The following is a 14,970-nucleotide window of genomic DNA, read 5'->3' as shown; positions in this document are numbered from 1 at the left end:
AGGGAAGTTAATCGGAGTGTTGTGTGTGAAAGGGGAGGACAGCAGGTGGCTGGGTTCTCCCCCTCTGCTTCTCTACTTCACCTATTCATCCATTGTCGAGCAAATTCTTCTCCTTCACTCCTTCACAAAGACCCCATCTGCCTCCTTTGTCTCTGACCCCCCCCCCCCCCACACACACACACAATTCCCCTCCCTCACTCTCCACTCAGAGGAAAAGAAAAAGTTTGAAGCACATGACATTGTTCTCTTCCAGTTTTTTGGGGGGCAATATAGATACATACAACATTTTGACCTTTAGAATGATAAAATGGGAAATATTGTCCGGTAAATCATATACTCTACACTGTCGCTCATAAAGCCAGAACTGTCTTGTCTTTTATAGCTCCAAACAGATGTGATGCATGAATTCATTTCACCTGGTTCGCACTAATTACTGATCCATTTAAAAGAATAATAAAGGCACAATTTTAACTTATGGTTAAACTGATACATACGGTTCTATAATTGAGGTGCAGCAGATGTCCTGACTTGGCTGTCTATAAAATGATAGAAGATTGCACCAGAATGCAGTGGTAGAACCATCAGGGTTTGTGTACAGAGACCAAACTGAAGTGGCTTCTTCTAAAACTTTATGCTACTGTAATGTTCTCTGCAGGGATAAAGTTCAGACAGCGCATATTCAATTCAAATTGTTATTTAAACCAAGATCGGAACATCCCAATATAACATGCAATCTATAAAATTCCATCACAAACATTTTGTCATAGCTAGCAGTGTTAACCTTTTAACAGGCCACATATAAAATGGGTAAAAGAGGTACCTGGACCTACTCAATTTAGTTGGCCCCGGCTGAGCAGGCGATTTAAAAAAAAAAAAAAATAAATGAAATATATATATATATTCATTATATCTTGTTAAATTAGGTAATTAATCAGTTAAGAATTTAACATAAAATCAGAATCCGCATCAGCCCTAAAAAAAACAAAACAATAAATATCTAAAGATAAAAGTTGTTAAATTAATGTGGCTAGATTAGCACAGTCACAAATACACATGGATAATAAAGAATCCCTGCCCCAATTCATTTCTGTGATCTTACTGCTCTGCTGCATCTCATTAAGCTATTTAGGGAGGCTAACACAAGAGCAAACAGAAGAACCAGTCTGTGAAGGGGGGAAAAAGATGAATAGAAAAATAAACATTATATGAATTCTGATCAGTTTTATTCAGTGGATATTCTGTGCTGAGGTCATCAAGTAAATTGAGGTACTGATTCACTCCATCTCTGACACATTCAATTCCAAGCGTGCATGTGCATGTGTGTGTGTGAGTGTGTCTATTAATCTCCCTTTATTCGCCTCAAGAAGACTGTAGACCATGTTTATAAGAGACAGGCTGGTATAATATGAATCCTAAATCCATACTAAACAGACACACATACCGGGCCTAATTTGAGCTCCACCCTGCCCCATCCGTTTTTTGTCAAAGATTATCCTGACCAATTTTTCTGTGGTGTGGGGTATGTTAAAAGTGATTTTCTTCTCTGATCTGCTCGGAAAAAGGTCTGCGCTACCAATAGCAAATTTCAAACCTGTTCACTATTTACTCTGTTTCTGTGCAGCAAACAGCAAGATTGGTTTAGCCTGGGACTCTGCAATTGTGCTGCTGCCAGACACACATAGAGGAGCATGTGCTTGTGCTTAGTGTTTGGACAGCGTTTCCAAAATTATTTCCCACATTAAAAATCACAGGAAGAATGTGTCAGCTAAGTGTAGTTACCGGAGAGAAGCAAGGGTGAGCCAAGATTCTTCTATTTCCTTTTCTACAATTAAGTGTTGGTACTACGACAGACATCTAGTTTGGGAAAGAAGACTCAGTATTGTTGATGGAGATATTTGGCATGTTTGGTGTTCAGTTTTGGTCACCTTGATACACTACACTACAGACGTAATTAGCATAGTCCCATACGCGCAAGAGGCAAAAGGCACACAATTCCGTGCATATCTGGGTGTGCAGCTTCTCCCTGGCAAATCTGGCCTTGCACACAATCTCCCACCATTTAAAAACATTTGCTGTTACACACTTCAAAAGTCAAGTGCCCCTGGGGAGGTTAACCATATCATATTGCACTTCAAGTTTGGAGGCAGTTGCAATACACTAGGACTTTGAATCTGTGTGTGTGTGTGTGTGGGAGGGAGGGGGGTGTAAACTAAGTCAGCAAACTTGGCAAAGTCGACCACAAAAATTGGCATTAAAAATTATTGAAAAGCATATTTCCACCACCCAGAACCAATTTGTGCCATCTGGAACCATTTGGCCATTGACCATGTTTACCACATGGACATTTGTTGCAGACTGATGATGCGCTGTGCTGTTGGGCCAGTGGAAAAGCACTGCCCAAAATGACAGCGGATCAAGGATAGCACCACTGCAAGTGATTTTTAGGACACTATTAGATCAATATTGTATATATAACATGATGGATGAATGAAATGAGAAGTAGGTTTTTTTCAAGATAAAATGGTAATTGCTAGTGCACTAATTCTAATGGCAATTAGCAATTAGCTGATTCTGAATTACAAACCATTTAGCAAAGGCTGATTTTGTTGTCAAATCCTGTAGATCTTATACGAAACCATTCAGTGCCAATAAACTTAGCACATAAAGGAGAATAGAATGCATGATAGTTGTAAAAAAAAAGTTTGGAGGAGCAGGGTTTACTGGAGTAATAAAAAAAATATTAAAAATATTGATACAAGCAATTTTAAAATTCTTCTTCCTGACAGCCCTACAATATACCACCACATGTACTAAAAATGTTTTAAAAACAAATTTATCAAACATATTTAGACTGCTGGTTTCACAGTTTTTTTCTCCGCTTTGTTATAGGGCATGGTGGCACAATTGGTTAGAGCCTCTACCTTACATTTCTGAGGATCGGGATTCAAATGTGTATTTTGCATGTTCTCCCCCCGTGCCTGCGTGGGTTCTCTCCGGGCACTCTGGTTTCCTCCCACATCTCAAAAACATGTATTAATTGAGGACTTGAAGTAGATGTGACTGTGAGTGTGAATGGTTGGCTGTTTCTATGTACCCTGCGATTGGCTAGCAACCAGATCAGGGTGTACCCCGCCTTTGTCCCGAAAATAGCTGGGATAGGCTCCTCCATTCCCACAACCATTGTGAGGATAAGCGGCTGATGGATGGACGGATGCTTTTTTACTTTACTTCTTCTGCAGTGTGCCAATGTTTGTATTGGCCATTGACATGAAGACTCACTGCAGCAATCATCCCCCCACCCCCATCGACAGGTGCTTGTGATCTCAATATTGATTTTTAATCAACTGCAGATCAGGGATCCCAGCGACACTGCGTGGCTGAAAACAGAAACTGAAGAGGCTCTGTAAGTTGGAAATTACATTATAATTACATCTTATTTGTGATATTATGGGCGCTAGCAGATGTTTTTGAGCGCTTATTTACGAATATATCTTTATATATATTCATCCATCCATCCATTTTCTTAGCCACTTATTCTCACAAGGGTTGGAAGAGTACTGGAGCGTATCCCAGCTGTCATCGGGCAGGAGGCAGGGTACACCCTGAACCAGTTTCCAGCCAATTGGAAGGTACATAGAGACAAACAGTGGCCCTCACAATCACACCTAGGGGCAATTTAGAGTGTCCAATTAATGTTGCATGCTATTGGGATGTAGGAGGAAACCAGAGCTCCCGTAGAAAACCCACACAGACATGGGGAGAACATGCCAACTCCACATAAGCGGGGCTTGGATTTGAACCCCGGTCCTAAGAACTGTGAGGCCAACACTCGAACCAGCTGCACCACTGTGCTACACACACACATTAAGAGATTAGTGCATGAAAAATAATGACACATTTTATCCGCAGAACCTTTGTCTAGCTGCATAATTTCCTAGGCAAAAAATAGTTGAGAAAAAACTGATGGAAGCAGGAATAAAAGTGTGGTTTTGTGCAGATTATGCATGACATGATGTATTTGCAACATGTCGCAAAAATTAAGGTGGCTTTAAACAGAACCCTGCCAATACAGATGAAGTACAAATGAAGAATGGGACAAGTAAATGAGCCACTCATGCAGAATATAGCCACAAGGTGCAATTCAATGCTGGAAATGATCTCTTGTCTCCTGAAGAATCAAGAGGCATTTTTTTCTTAGCTGCTTTAGAAAAAGAAGCACGAGCTTGTCATTAACTCCATCAAAGCAGCTGAAACTCCAAAAGTGGGTGCCTCTCCTTGAGTCATGCAAGTAAAACTATTTTTAATGGCATTTATTGTTTCTTTTGAAAAAAAATCATATACGTACACCCAACCAGGAATGGCTCTAGATGGACACAGTGCTGACCCAAGCTTTGAGGATTTAAAATCTCTTACAAGGGGAGAGTGAGCAGATTTTTGTAGGAGCCTTGAGGCTCGACTGGAACAGTGGAATGATACCACCACACAGGAGCCACCACACAAAAAGAGCTTCTTTCTCTTTTTAGTTCATTTCAGACTCTAATTAAAACAAGGATGACCTGCGTAGTAGGCCAACCATCAGCAAGACACTCCAGTAGTGGTCCAGTCGAGCAGGGACTCACCCACAATTGTTAGTCCGGGCCAGTAAGTATCTGACTAGCCCTGCTGCTTCTGTTCCATGTGAGAGGTGTTATCACATGCAGGTCACATACTTCATTTTTTTAAAAAAACAGAGAAAAGCTCTTGTAAGGTGAACAGGCTAGTTTGTTGATGTTGTAGCCTGGTAATTGCATTGATCAGTCAACTTCTAGTTCAAGGAAGGCAGCCACTTCCTTCGGGCGTTTCCACAGGTCCATTACAGTCAGCGGAGTGGGAGCCTCTGTGCAGTTTAAGATGGGCTGTGTATCGTGAGGGCCCTGTACACATTTCGGGCAGAGGTTGACAATAGTATTGTCGATATGACCCATATAGTCATTGAGGATGCGGCTTCGTCCGGAGCGGAGTTACGACAGTTTGGATCTTGTGGCCCGCAGAAGATTGGTTTCGGTTGGGTATCCACCAAGGATGACGACCGGTTTGTAGCCGGCCACCGTGTCTTCAACCGCCGTTCGATGGAGCCAACGTAGCCTGTCTCAGTAGGCTTGTTCTTGATGGTATTTGCGGACGTCATGGCGAAGTAGGTGTGGTTGAGGTGGTTCGTTTGACACCTGATGGCACGGGTGAGCAGGTAGTTGGCAGCGTAGTAGATACTGCCGGGCGTTGTGTTGCTTCACCGGTAGGATTTTGGTCTCACAATGCAGGTGGTCCTCATTACCATGGCCAGGCAGCCCGTGTTGACTCTGAAGGTGACGTTCTGCCAAATCTGGAGCTTCTTCCAGTGCGATGGCTTGAGCGAGGGAGAACACACTGGAGAATTCAAGTTGAGGACGGACCTTCCGATGGCTTTGTATGTAACGGTGAGCGTCTCGGCACTCGGGCCCTAGTTTGAGCTGGAAATGGCTTTGAGTACGTTGGTTGACATGCTTGGCAGTGTACTCAGCGTAAGGACAAAAGTGAGCATGGTGTCCAGAACAATGCCTAGGATTTTTGTGTGGTTGACAGTTGAGATCGGCAGGTTAATGATTTTGATTGGTAGTTCATCAGGAATTCGCCAGAGAACGTGGTGAACAGAATGGTGTACTCTTATCGACTGACAGACGGAGTTCCCGTTCGACCAGGAATTGATGTACGGTGTTAAAGTAGTTGTTCACACGCTCATAGGCGGCATTGATGTTGCTGTCGGACGCGTAGATCGAGATGTTTTCGGCATACTACGTGAGAGCAACATCGGTGGGCGGTGTGGGGATTTTTGACATATGTAGATTGAACAAGAGTAGGGATAGAACACCACCTAGAGGCACGCCCATTCGTATTCACCAGAAGCTTGAGCGACAGTTTCTGAACTACATGAAAGACGACTGTTCGTGTAGGTATGATGACAACCCTCGCCTGATATGGTTTGGTAGTGTGGTGCCCAGAAGGTTGTTGGTGAGTTGGGTGATGTTGACGACGTCTAATGCCTTGGATAGGTCAAGGGCCACCAGAACCGTTCTTTTGCACAGTTTCCTGCAGTTGAAGCCGTTGACAATAGCCGACGTTATTTGATGGAGTGCAGTGACGGTGTTGCATTGTTTCCTGAATCCGTGTTGATAATCAGCCAACGATACATATTCCACCAATGTAGGCAGAAGGAGGGATTCCAGTAGTTTTGCTACCGGGGATAGTAGCATGATCGGGCGGTATGACCTGCCTTGGTCTGGCGGCTTACCAGATTTCGGTAAAGCCACTATTCGCCCGCTTTTCCAAATGGCTAGGAAGACATTCGACCAAATTGATAGATTGTACATGTCGGCAAGGTAAGTGCAGGCAATTGGCCCTACGTGTTTGAGCTCCATGTTTGATATTTGGTCGGGGCCAAGCGGTTTGGAGGCCTTGAAATTCTGTATGTCGGTGCCAACCTGTTTGGGTATGAACGATGGCGGTTCGGGGGAGCACGGGAGGTTCCGTGCAAGACATTCGACTTTGCGGTACAGTCGGCTGGGATAGGCAGGCCGCTCGATGAATTGTTTGGCTAGTTTGTTGGCACACTTGGTGTTAACGTGGCACGCTGAGCCGTGGAAGAATCTCGCCTCATTTTCGGGTGGCTTGGAGTCGCTGTTGAGGGTTTTAATGACTCGCCATAGTCGCTTGGCGCCGGTTTTCAGGTCGCACCTGGACATGGTGTCGAGCCACTTGGTTTCTCGATGTTGTTTGACCAGTTTGGCGATTTCACAACTCATTTCAAGCAGCTGTGGGTCAGCGGTATTGGTTCGCCTCAGCTCGTCAGGATCGTCGGTGAGGAGGGAGGACAGAGGTGGGTGATGGTAGCTTGGATATCTTGTCTTTGATGTAGGTGGTAAGGTCAGTCCACGTGGCCTTTTTGAAGTTGATGAACGAGCGTCCTTTGGCGGGCAATTTGATCTATTCATGGTTCATGGTGATCAGGGTGGGTAGGTGATCGGATCCAAGAGCAGCCATCACGCTCCATGAGGTAGACGCCAGGAGGGAGGGACTGGCGAGGGTGACATCGGGCAAGCTCTGGCAGGTGGCAGTTACGCGGGTTGTGAAAGGCTTGTTTAGGATCCCGAAGTCCAATTGTTCCAAATGACTCAAGCACAGATTCACTGCAGGCGTCGTTACCGATGATCGAGTTCATTGCATCGCTATCGGCATTAAGATCACCTATGACCAGCATGATGTCCCAGACCAGGAGTGGGCTGATTTTGGAACGTATCCAGATGGACACGAGGAGGAGGGAGGACTGTATGTGTTGATCAGGTCGATGTCTTCATGTCCGATGCGCACGGTGATCCCAAGCGTCTCGAGATACTACGGATCATTGCCCGGGGTGTCCAGAACTCGGTATTGAATCAACTTCCAACATCTTTTGGGCAATCATGACATTCGATGGTGAAGTCGTTGCATTGAGCCAGTTTCGATTGGTCCGATAGCTTCGTTTCCTGCAGGGCGATGATGACGGCGTCGTGTTTTTGAGGCTAGTATATCTTAGCAACTGGCGAAAAGAGAAGGAAAGTTTTTGCACTAAGCTGTTCAAAATGTACAAAGTGGTGTTTCCTAAGGGTACTTGGAGTTTTAGCTCTTTTGAATGGCCAGTTAAGTTTCTTGTTTTTTACCAGCAAAAGAACAGTGTGCACATGTCATAAGCAAGGCCTGGCCACTGCCGTGAGGGATGTGGCCAGGCCACTGCTCTGGGCGGTGTCACCTCTGACACCTGTTACAGCTTTTTGTTATTTGGCACTCTAATTGACTAGCCATTAAGATTTTTAATTTGTCACTGGGATTTGTCAGTTCATTGTTGGTTTTCCAAACCATTGAAAGGCAATACAGTTATGAAAAATTTCTCCTTAAATTGAGCTTTACGTTTAGCTCTACTGAATTGACCAGGGAATATTGTGTTTTCATAGTTCTTGTACTATTTTGTAGTTACAATGGTCTACATTTTGCTCGGGTTGTTTTTTTTTTTTTTCCATGTTTTCTTGGGTTCCCTGTCTTGTGTGCTCATTGTTAGCTGTATCCCGCTTCTCTGTTTTGAATACGTCCTAATTTATCATTATCTTTCATTGACAAAGAAACCATATTCAGTAGCAATTACTTTAGGTGTTTATAATTATTAGAGGACCAACTAAGGCACCTGTGTTGTTTTTGCAATGTCAGGCCACTCGTAACAGTTGCTTGCGTGAAGTCCTTGAACACATTACCTGAGTTTTGTAGGTGTTAATAGGTTCTGACCTGTGTTATGGCTGGCGAGTGTGTCATCCCCAGTGAATGACCGCTAAGCTGCTGGTGCTGCTGTTGCGGACTGTGCAGCCTCCCCAGGTGTGCCTGGCTGTGTAGGGGAGGGCTGACCTGGTGAGGTGGGGTGGAGGCTTGCACCACAGCTCCGAGGGACAGCCCGCCCTGGTGAGGCAAACTGGGCCGTGGCACAGTACCTCTTGTGGACAGGGCATGGAGCTGGGGATGGATTTGAGGGTGCGGCAGGGGCAGGTGAGGATGTCCGAGGCTGGGGTTCGAAGCATGATGGGTGAGGTTTGACGGGTGAGGGTATGGCATGTAAATGCCTGGGTGTTGGGGGGGTGTTAGCGGGTGGGCCAGTGAGCCGGAGGAAGCGTGCTGGCTTGTGTAGACAGATGGCTTGGATGTGAACATTGAGCCGGAGGAGGAAGAGGAGGATGATGAGGCAGAGTGGGGTGGCTTCATCTCAGATGGATCGTTGTAACTCTGTCGAATGAAAAAGAAGATCAATTTATTGTCATGTCCTGGAGGCATCATAGTGTGTGTGTGCGAGTGTGTGTGTGTATGCATGTGCTATACCTGAGAGACCAGACTGGCCCTGTAGGCAGCCAATTGTTTTAGATACTCTTTCTTTGCTGTCTCGGTCTTCTTCTTATACACCTTCAGGCACAAACATAACGTTTAATTTTGACAGTACCATACCGCTGGTTGCACTCAAACCTCGTTGTATATATGCAACTGAATTGTTTAGCATACACAAACAGTAATATTGTGCAGTTAAGGAAGAACAAGTAGTTGTTCACATGCATATCCGGTGGTATGGCAAAGTGATTTTAGCACATTGGTCTCACACTTATGAGGACGGTGGTATGGCAAAGTGATTTTATCACATTGGTCTAACACTTGGGCCTTGGCCTGGGCTCAAATCTGACCTTGTCTGTGTGGAGTTTGACTATTTTCAGGGTCCCTGCGTGGGTTTTCTCCAGGTACTCTGGTTTCTTCTCATATTCTAAAAATATGCATTGTAGGTTGATTGAAGGGTCTAAATGACCCATAAGTGTAAATGTGTGTGCGATTCATTTGTTTATGTGAGCCCTGTTATTGGCTGGCAACCAGTTCAGGGTGTACCTTGTGTCTCACTTAGAGTCAACAGAGATAATCAGCACACCTGCAACCCTAGAGAGGATAAGTGGTAGAGAAAAATGGATGGATGGATGAATGGATGCAATAACTGAGGGAGCCTTATTGTACTTTCTACCTTGAAAAGTTGTTTGTCCATACCATTGTAAACCAAAAATCCCATGTAATATTTTTACTACTTGTCCACGACGCCCCGAAAATGGTTCCGTGATCCAATTTTGGGACCCGTCAATTAGTTGAGAATCACTGGCCTAGCCTATACATGCCCTACGATGCTGGCGACCAGTCCAGGGTGTTTATACCACCCCTCGTCTAGGCTCTGACTTACCCATAACCCTCATGAAGATAAGGGGTATTGAGAAGTAATGGATGGATGTTTACACTTTTTATTTCTTTCACATTCTGATATCACCAATGCCACATTACTGCTAAAGCTTGATGGACCATTGATTACAAAAAAACCCCAACAAATCTGACTTCAAAGAAAATCTTCTGTCATAACAACTGTACCTGTTTCTGTTCCTCTCCCAGGCCATCCCACATGGAGGCAACAATCTTTGAGACCTCCCCAAAGGTGGCATTGGGGTTCTGAGCCTTGATGTTAGCTTGAGTGTCCCTGAAAAACAAAGCGTACGCAGACACCGGCTTTACTGGCTCATTGGGATCCTTTCGCTTCTTCTTCTTTGGCGTCTTGGGTTTCTTGGAGATGTCAAAAGCTGGCCGTTTTTCACCTCCACTGCCCAGCTTAAACAAAGGTAAACAAAGGAGGATGATATGAGGAAAGGAAAGATTATAAAGATAAGATAAACTGTATCTGGTAGAAAGTGATTTGGGCTGAATGTTATTTACTTGACACACACCATAAAAAATTTAATTTTGACTTGCTTTTTGTATGTTATGCTATATGCAGTGCCGTGAAATGGTATTCGACCCTCTGCTGATTTCTGTTTTTTTTTTTTTTTTTTTTTTGCATTTCACAGAGAAAGGTTTCAAATCTTTAAACCAATATTAATATAACTCAGAGACAAGCCAAGGAAATACAAAATGTAGTTTTCAAATGACAGTTCAATTTATTAAGGCACAAAAAAAAAATAAATCCAAACCTTTGTGAGCCTCTGTGAAAAAGTAATTGCCCCCCTGAACCTAATAACTGGCTGTGCCATCCTTGGCAGCAAAATTGAAAACTAGCATTTAGGACAATTGGTGATGAGTCTTTCACTTCACTCTGGAGGAATTTTGTCCCACTCTTTTTTGCAGAATTGTTTCACCCCAGCCATTTTGAAGGGTGGTGAACTGCCCGTTCAAGTTCACACCACTGCATCTCAGTTGGATTTAAATCTGGACTTTCCTTTCCAAATCCTTAATTTTCTTTATTTTTCATTTATAGGATTTTTTTTCCTAATTTAGAGTCCATGCTTTTTGTTTACAAGTTGTTTGATTTTTTTCAGTACTGTATTTTTTCTGTTTCATTTTTTTTCATTTATAGTATGTTTATTTCTTTTTTTCTGTTTTAAGCCTGTTCAACCGTTTAATCAGACACTTTTGAAACTTTTCTGACAGGCATTAACATTTTATAGAATTTCAAAGTTCAAACCTTCGTTGTTTGGAAAAAAAGTACACTATTATATTTTAGAATGAAAACAAAGATCAAAACCTCTTTGAGACCAAAATGTTTAATTGAGAAATAAATATCTAAATGTCACTCCATCCATTTTCCTCTGCTTTATCCAGGATAAGCATTTTCCGATAAAAGAAAAATATTGTAGTTTTTAGAAATACATTTTCCCCTGAGAGCCATAAATACATTTTAAAATAGATATTGTTATAAACTACATATGACATTATTCACTTCAATGTCTATATGAAAAAAGCACAAAGTTGCGGAAGTCTCACTCAATATCCCAGTGGCAACCATTTTGCCTGCAACATCATTTGCAGATAACACAGTGGGACAGTCGCCATTGAGAAGACGCTGTGCCACCTGCTATGGGAGATGAACAAGAGAGATGTTGAGATATTTCTGACGCCCCTTCTGATACTGAAGCTCATTTCGAAGAAGAGAACATCTCAGAATCGAGTGAAGTGATATTATCCTATTGTTTCGAGCCATATTTACATGATATGCGGATCACTTGTAACTAACAACGGACTCACCAACAGACGGACCAGGAACCTGATGAAATATTCAACATGAGAGGCCTATAATTGTTCAATTTCCTAATTCTTTTACAAGTCTTGTGTATGTAGCGTACTCAGGAGGACCCACGCCGGGCTAAGTAACTACCCAGACACCCGTGGCCAGTGGGAGGGAGCTCCTTTCTCCTCTCCGCACGTGGCAAAATCACCTCCCTGTTCGATCCACCTCCGCGTCGGGGATAACGACACGGCCGCCGGCGAACAACAGCAACCGCAAGGCCGCCGACGAACAACAACGCCAGGCTACCGGCGAGCGAAAACAACTCCGGGCCACGCACATCGACACATTTAACACCACTGACTTACGTACTTTATGAAGTTATTATGACGCGGATCTTTTGTTATGTTCTGGGAGGATTACGCCTGTGTGGAGTTTGCATGTTCTCCCTGTGCCTGTGTAGGTTTTCTCTGGGCACTCCGATTTCCTCCCACAACCCAAAACATGCATTAATGGGAGACTCTATTGCCCTTAGGTGTGATTATGAGTGCAACTGTTGCTGTCTCCATGTGTCCTGCGATTGACTGGCAACAAGTTCAGGGTGTACCCCACCTCCTGCCCGATGACAGCCGGGATTGGATCCAGCACTCTCGCGACCCTCGTGAGGATAAGCGGCTCAGAAAATGGATGGATGGATCGTCACCGGCTCAATTAGTATCTTTTTTCAAAAGTGCACACACTCGTGTGCATATATGCACACACTTTCATGTCGCCGAAGTCTTTGTTTTTGTGTGACCCTCTTTTTGCCATGATCGGACAATCAGACAAAGGGTTCTAGTTATTCACTAACTCTGCTTGGCTTAGAGACCATTAACCATTGCGGAAGTTTTTTTTTTTTTTCCAAGGACTGAGCACCTGAACACACCCTCTTTTTTTTTTTTTTTTTCTCGAGATCGCCCGCTCGAAGTACTGGGACCGCGTTGCAGCACAACACGGGGTATTCTTAAAATGCCGTGGGCCCTCCACCGCATTAGGGTATGGTTCTTAGGGCGGTTGACAATTGTCTACAGTCCCTTAGCCAATCGGGATCCAGCACACCACGCGGGTTACCCTCAGCCAATCGGGATAAATGACACAGTCCACATTCATAGATGATGTAAAAAACAGCCTGCTATACTGGAAAAGATGAACACAACATGAACACAAAAAAATCCATGTTATAGCAGGGCCGCAAAAAGTGAACCGCAATGTAGCGAGGGAATATTCTAGTGAGCTGTGAGGGCAAGTGTGCAAAGGCACTAGACCTGTTGTCTAAAATTGGCTAAAAGAGCTTGGTAAATATCTGATAAATATTGATAAATGTACTGTATATACTCTGAAAGACCGTGAGCAAATGTAGAGTCTAATACTTCAAAATAAAACTTTAATTTTGTAATTGTTGAGAATTGTTATTGCAAAGGCTCCATTTCTAGGGATGTCAAACTCATTTTTGTCATGGGTCTCGTTTTAGTGACAATTTCCCCCAGAGGGTCGTTACCAAGGTGAAACCATATAAATGGTCAATTGCCTCATATTGCATATACACAACAAACAGATGAATAACCAATTCTGAAATCAGAAGTCATGGGTACTGGGTTGTTCCGGTACTGTACAAGCATAAATAGAGGGATTGGTAACAAAATATGCTTGCAATGTTTTAACATTATTTATGACATGACAACTGAAAATTTTGGTCCAGGTTTTAGCGAGAATCACAGAAGTCGATGCGCATGATTTGCTTTTGCGAGCCACATAAAATGATGTGGCAGGCTGGACCTTAAGTTTGACACTAATAGTACAAGAACTGGGCTAGTGTTCAACATTAAGCTATTCATTTGACATACATCCAAGTTACCGTGACAAATGCAGAAAATGAAATCTGAACTTGAAACGGGTATGTGTGTACTTAGGGGCACCCCAGGTAAAACATTCTTAAACCAACACGGGTGAAGGATAATTTGTTTCTCTATCTCTACATTTTCCTCCTCGGTGCTTGAAAATTCTTGATCAAACTTGAGAGTGAAATGCAAATTGTGTGTGGATATAAAACATTGGAACCGTGTATTTGACTCATGACACTGAATCACAGCAAGGAAAAATCATTGATGACACTGCAGATATACATATATACTATATACTGTACGTGCACTACTGCATTTTTTCTGTCACATCTGCTGGTCATCATTTTGTCTTTCCTCATCTTTTGAAGATTTAACTGCATTGTGAATTGAAAAAAATGTGTTCATCATAAATTCCCAATTCAAATGTGAGCAAATAATACTACTGACTATTTTGCACTGTGCTTCACATAAGCAGTCAGTTTTGAAACACATGGGAGAAAGTTTAAAAAAAAAATGCAATTTTCCACTTGGCTAAAGTCAATATTACCTTCTCATGTTTCCATAATACCCAGAGAAGAATGGAGAGAAAAAAGCAGGTAAATAATATTATTCCGCAGAATTGTAATTGTTTCATTTCCCCAGAATATCAGCAATAACACTTTTTTTCACTATGAGTCACGTGAAACGGAGGGGACTGATTTACATTTACTTTAAGTGCAGGGGAATGACTGTATAATCTGAAGCGTGCATTTATACATGCACATGCACACACAAATCTCCACAAAAACAGCTGATTTTTGCATTTTTAACTATATGTTTTTTTTTTTGTTTTTGTTTTTTTTTTTACCTTGAATCCATCATCATTGTCGTCCTCATGTGCTGAGCTTGACGGAGATGGTGTAGCAGATTTACTTCCCGGAGGAGATGGAGAATTGTGAGTAGCAGAGTTCCCGCCAAGTCCCAGTTGGGATTGGTTGATGGTGGACAACTGACTCGCTTGGGTCATGCCTGACGGGTTTTTGGGTCCGAGCGCCGCTTCAATGGGCTGTTGGCTGCTGGTAAACCGAGAATCAGAGTTTACCATCTGCTGCATCTGTGTCAAGACAAGAAGTACAAAGGGTGGCTCATTGTGGCAAATTCCATGTCTCAAGTTTGACTTGGTGACATTTATACATGAACTCAGAAAATTACAGAACTCTTCTCCTACTGTCTAAAGTGCTTTTGAGCCTCATTCAAAATTCTCTTGAAAGACCACATAATCAAAATAATGTAGGATTCATTATAAAATTTCACAACAGGAGATCAGAATTGTTTGATTATTTTTCTTGGTCATGGCAAATGTCTGGATGGCAAAATTCATATGGTGCAATCACACAGTAGAAACATTTAAAATGGTGAACTGTACTCCCCTTACTCTCACTAAAATGTTTGAATGCCTTTGGGCAGAGAGGCAATGGAAACAAAACATTAAATATATATAATATATAA

At 42.9% G+C, this 14,970-nt stretch overlaps 1 protein-coding gene across 4 annotated transcripts in view; it reads right to left on the bottom strand.

The window, feature by feature from the left end:
* Positions 1-14,970, bottom strand: part of tox (thymocyte selection-associated high mobility group box) — a 135,436-nt gene that overhangs the window by 4,423 nt on the left and 116,043 nt on the right. For all 4 annotated transcript variants that reach the window (XM_061839841.1, XM_061839838.1, XM_061839840.1 and 1 more), the window contains 4 exons: positions 14,330-14,575; positions 9,979-10,212; positions 8,908-8,988; positions 8,326-8,814 (listed from right to left, as the gene is read on the bottom strand). In XM_061839841.1, the coding sequence (XP_061695825.1) occupies positions 8,326-8,814; positions 8,908-8,988; positions 9,979-10,212; positions 14,330-14,575 (1,050 nt within the window). The remainder of the gene's footprint in view (positions 1-8,325; positions 8,815-8,907; positions 8,989-9,978; positions 10,213-14,329; positions 14,576-14,970) is intronic.

The sequence above is a fragment of the Syngnathoides biaculeatus genome, chromosome 13 (assembly GCF_019802595.1).
Source record: "Syngnathoides biaculeatus isolate LvHL_M chromosome 13, ASM1980259v1, whole genome shotgun sequence".
Lineage (NCBI taxonomy): Eukaryota > Metazoa > Chordata > Actinopteri > Syngnathiformes > Syngnathidae > Syngnathoides > Syngnathoides biaculeatus.
This window is presented reverse-complemented; position numbering and strand designations above follow the sequence as displayed.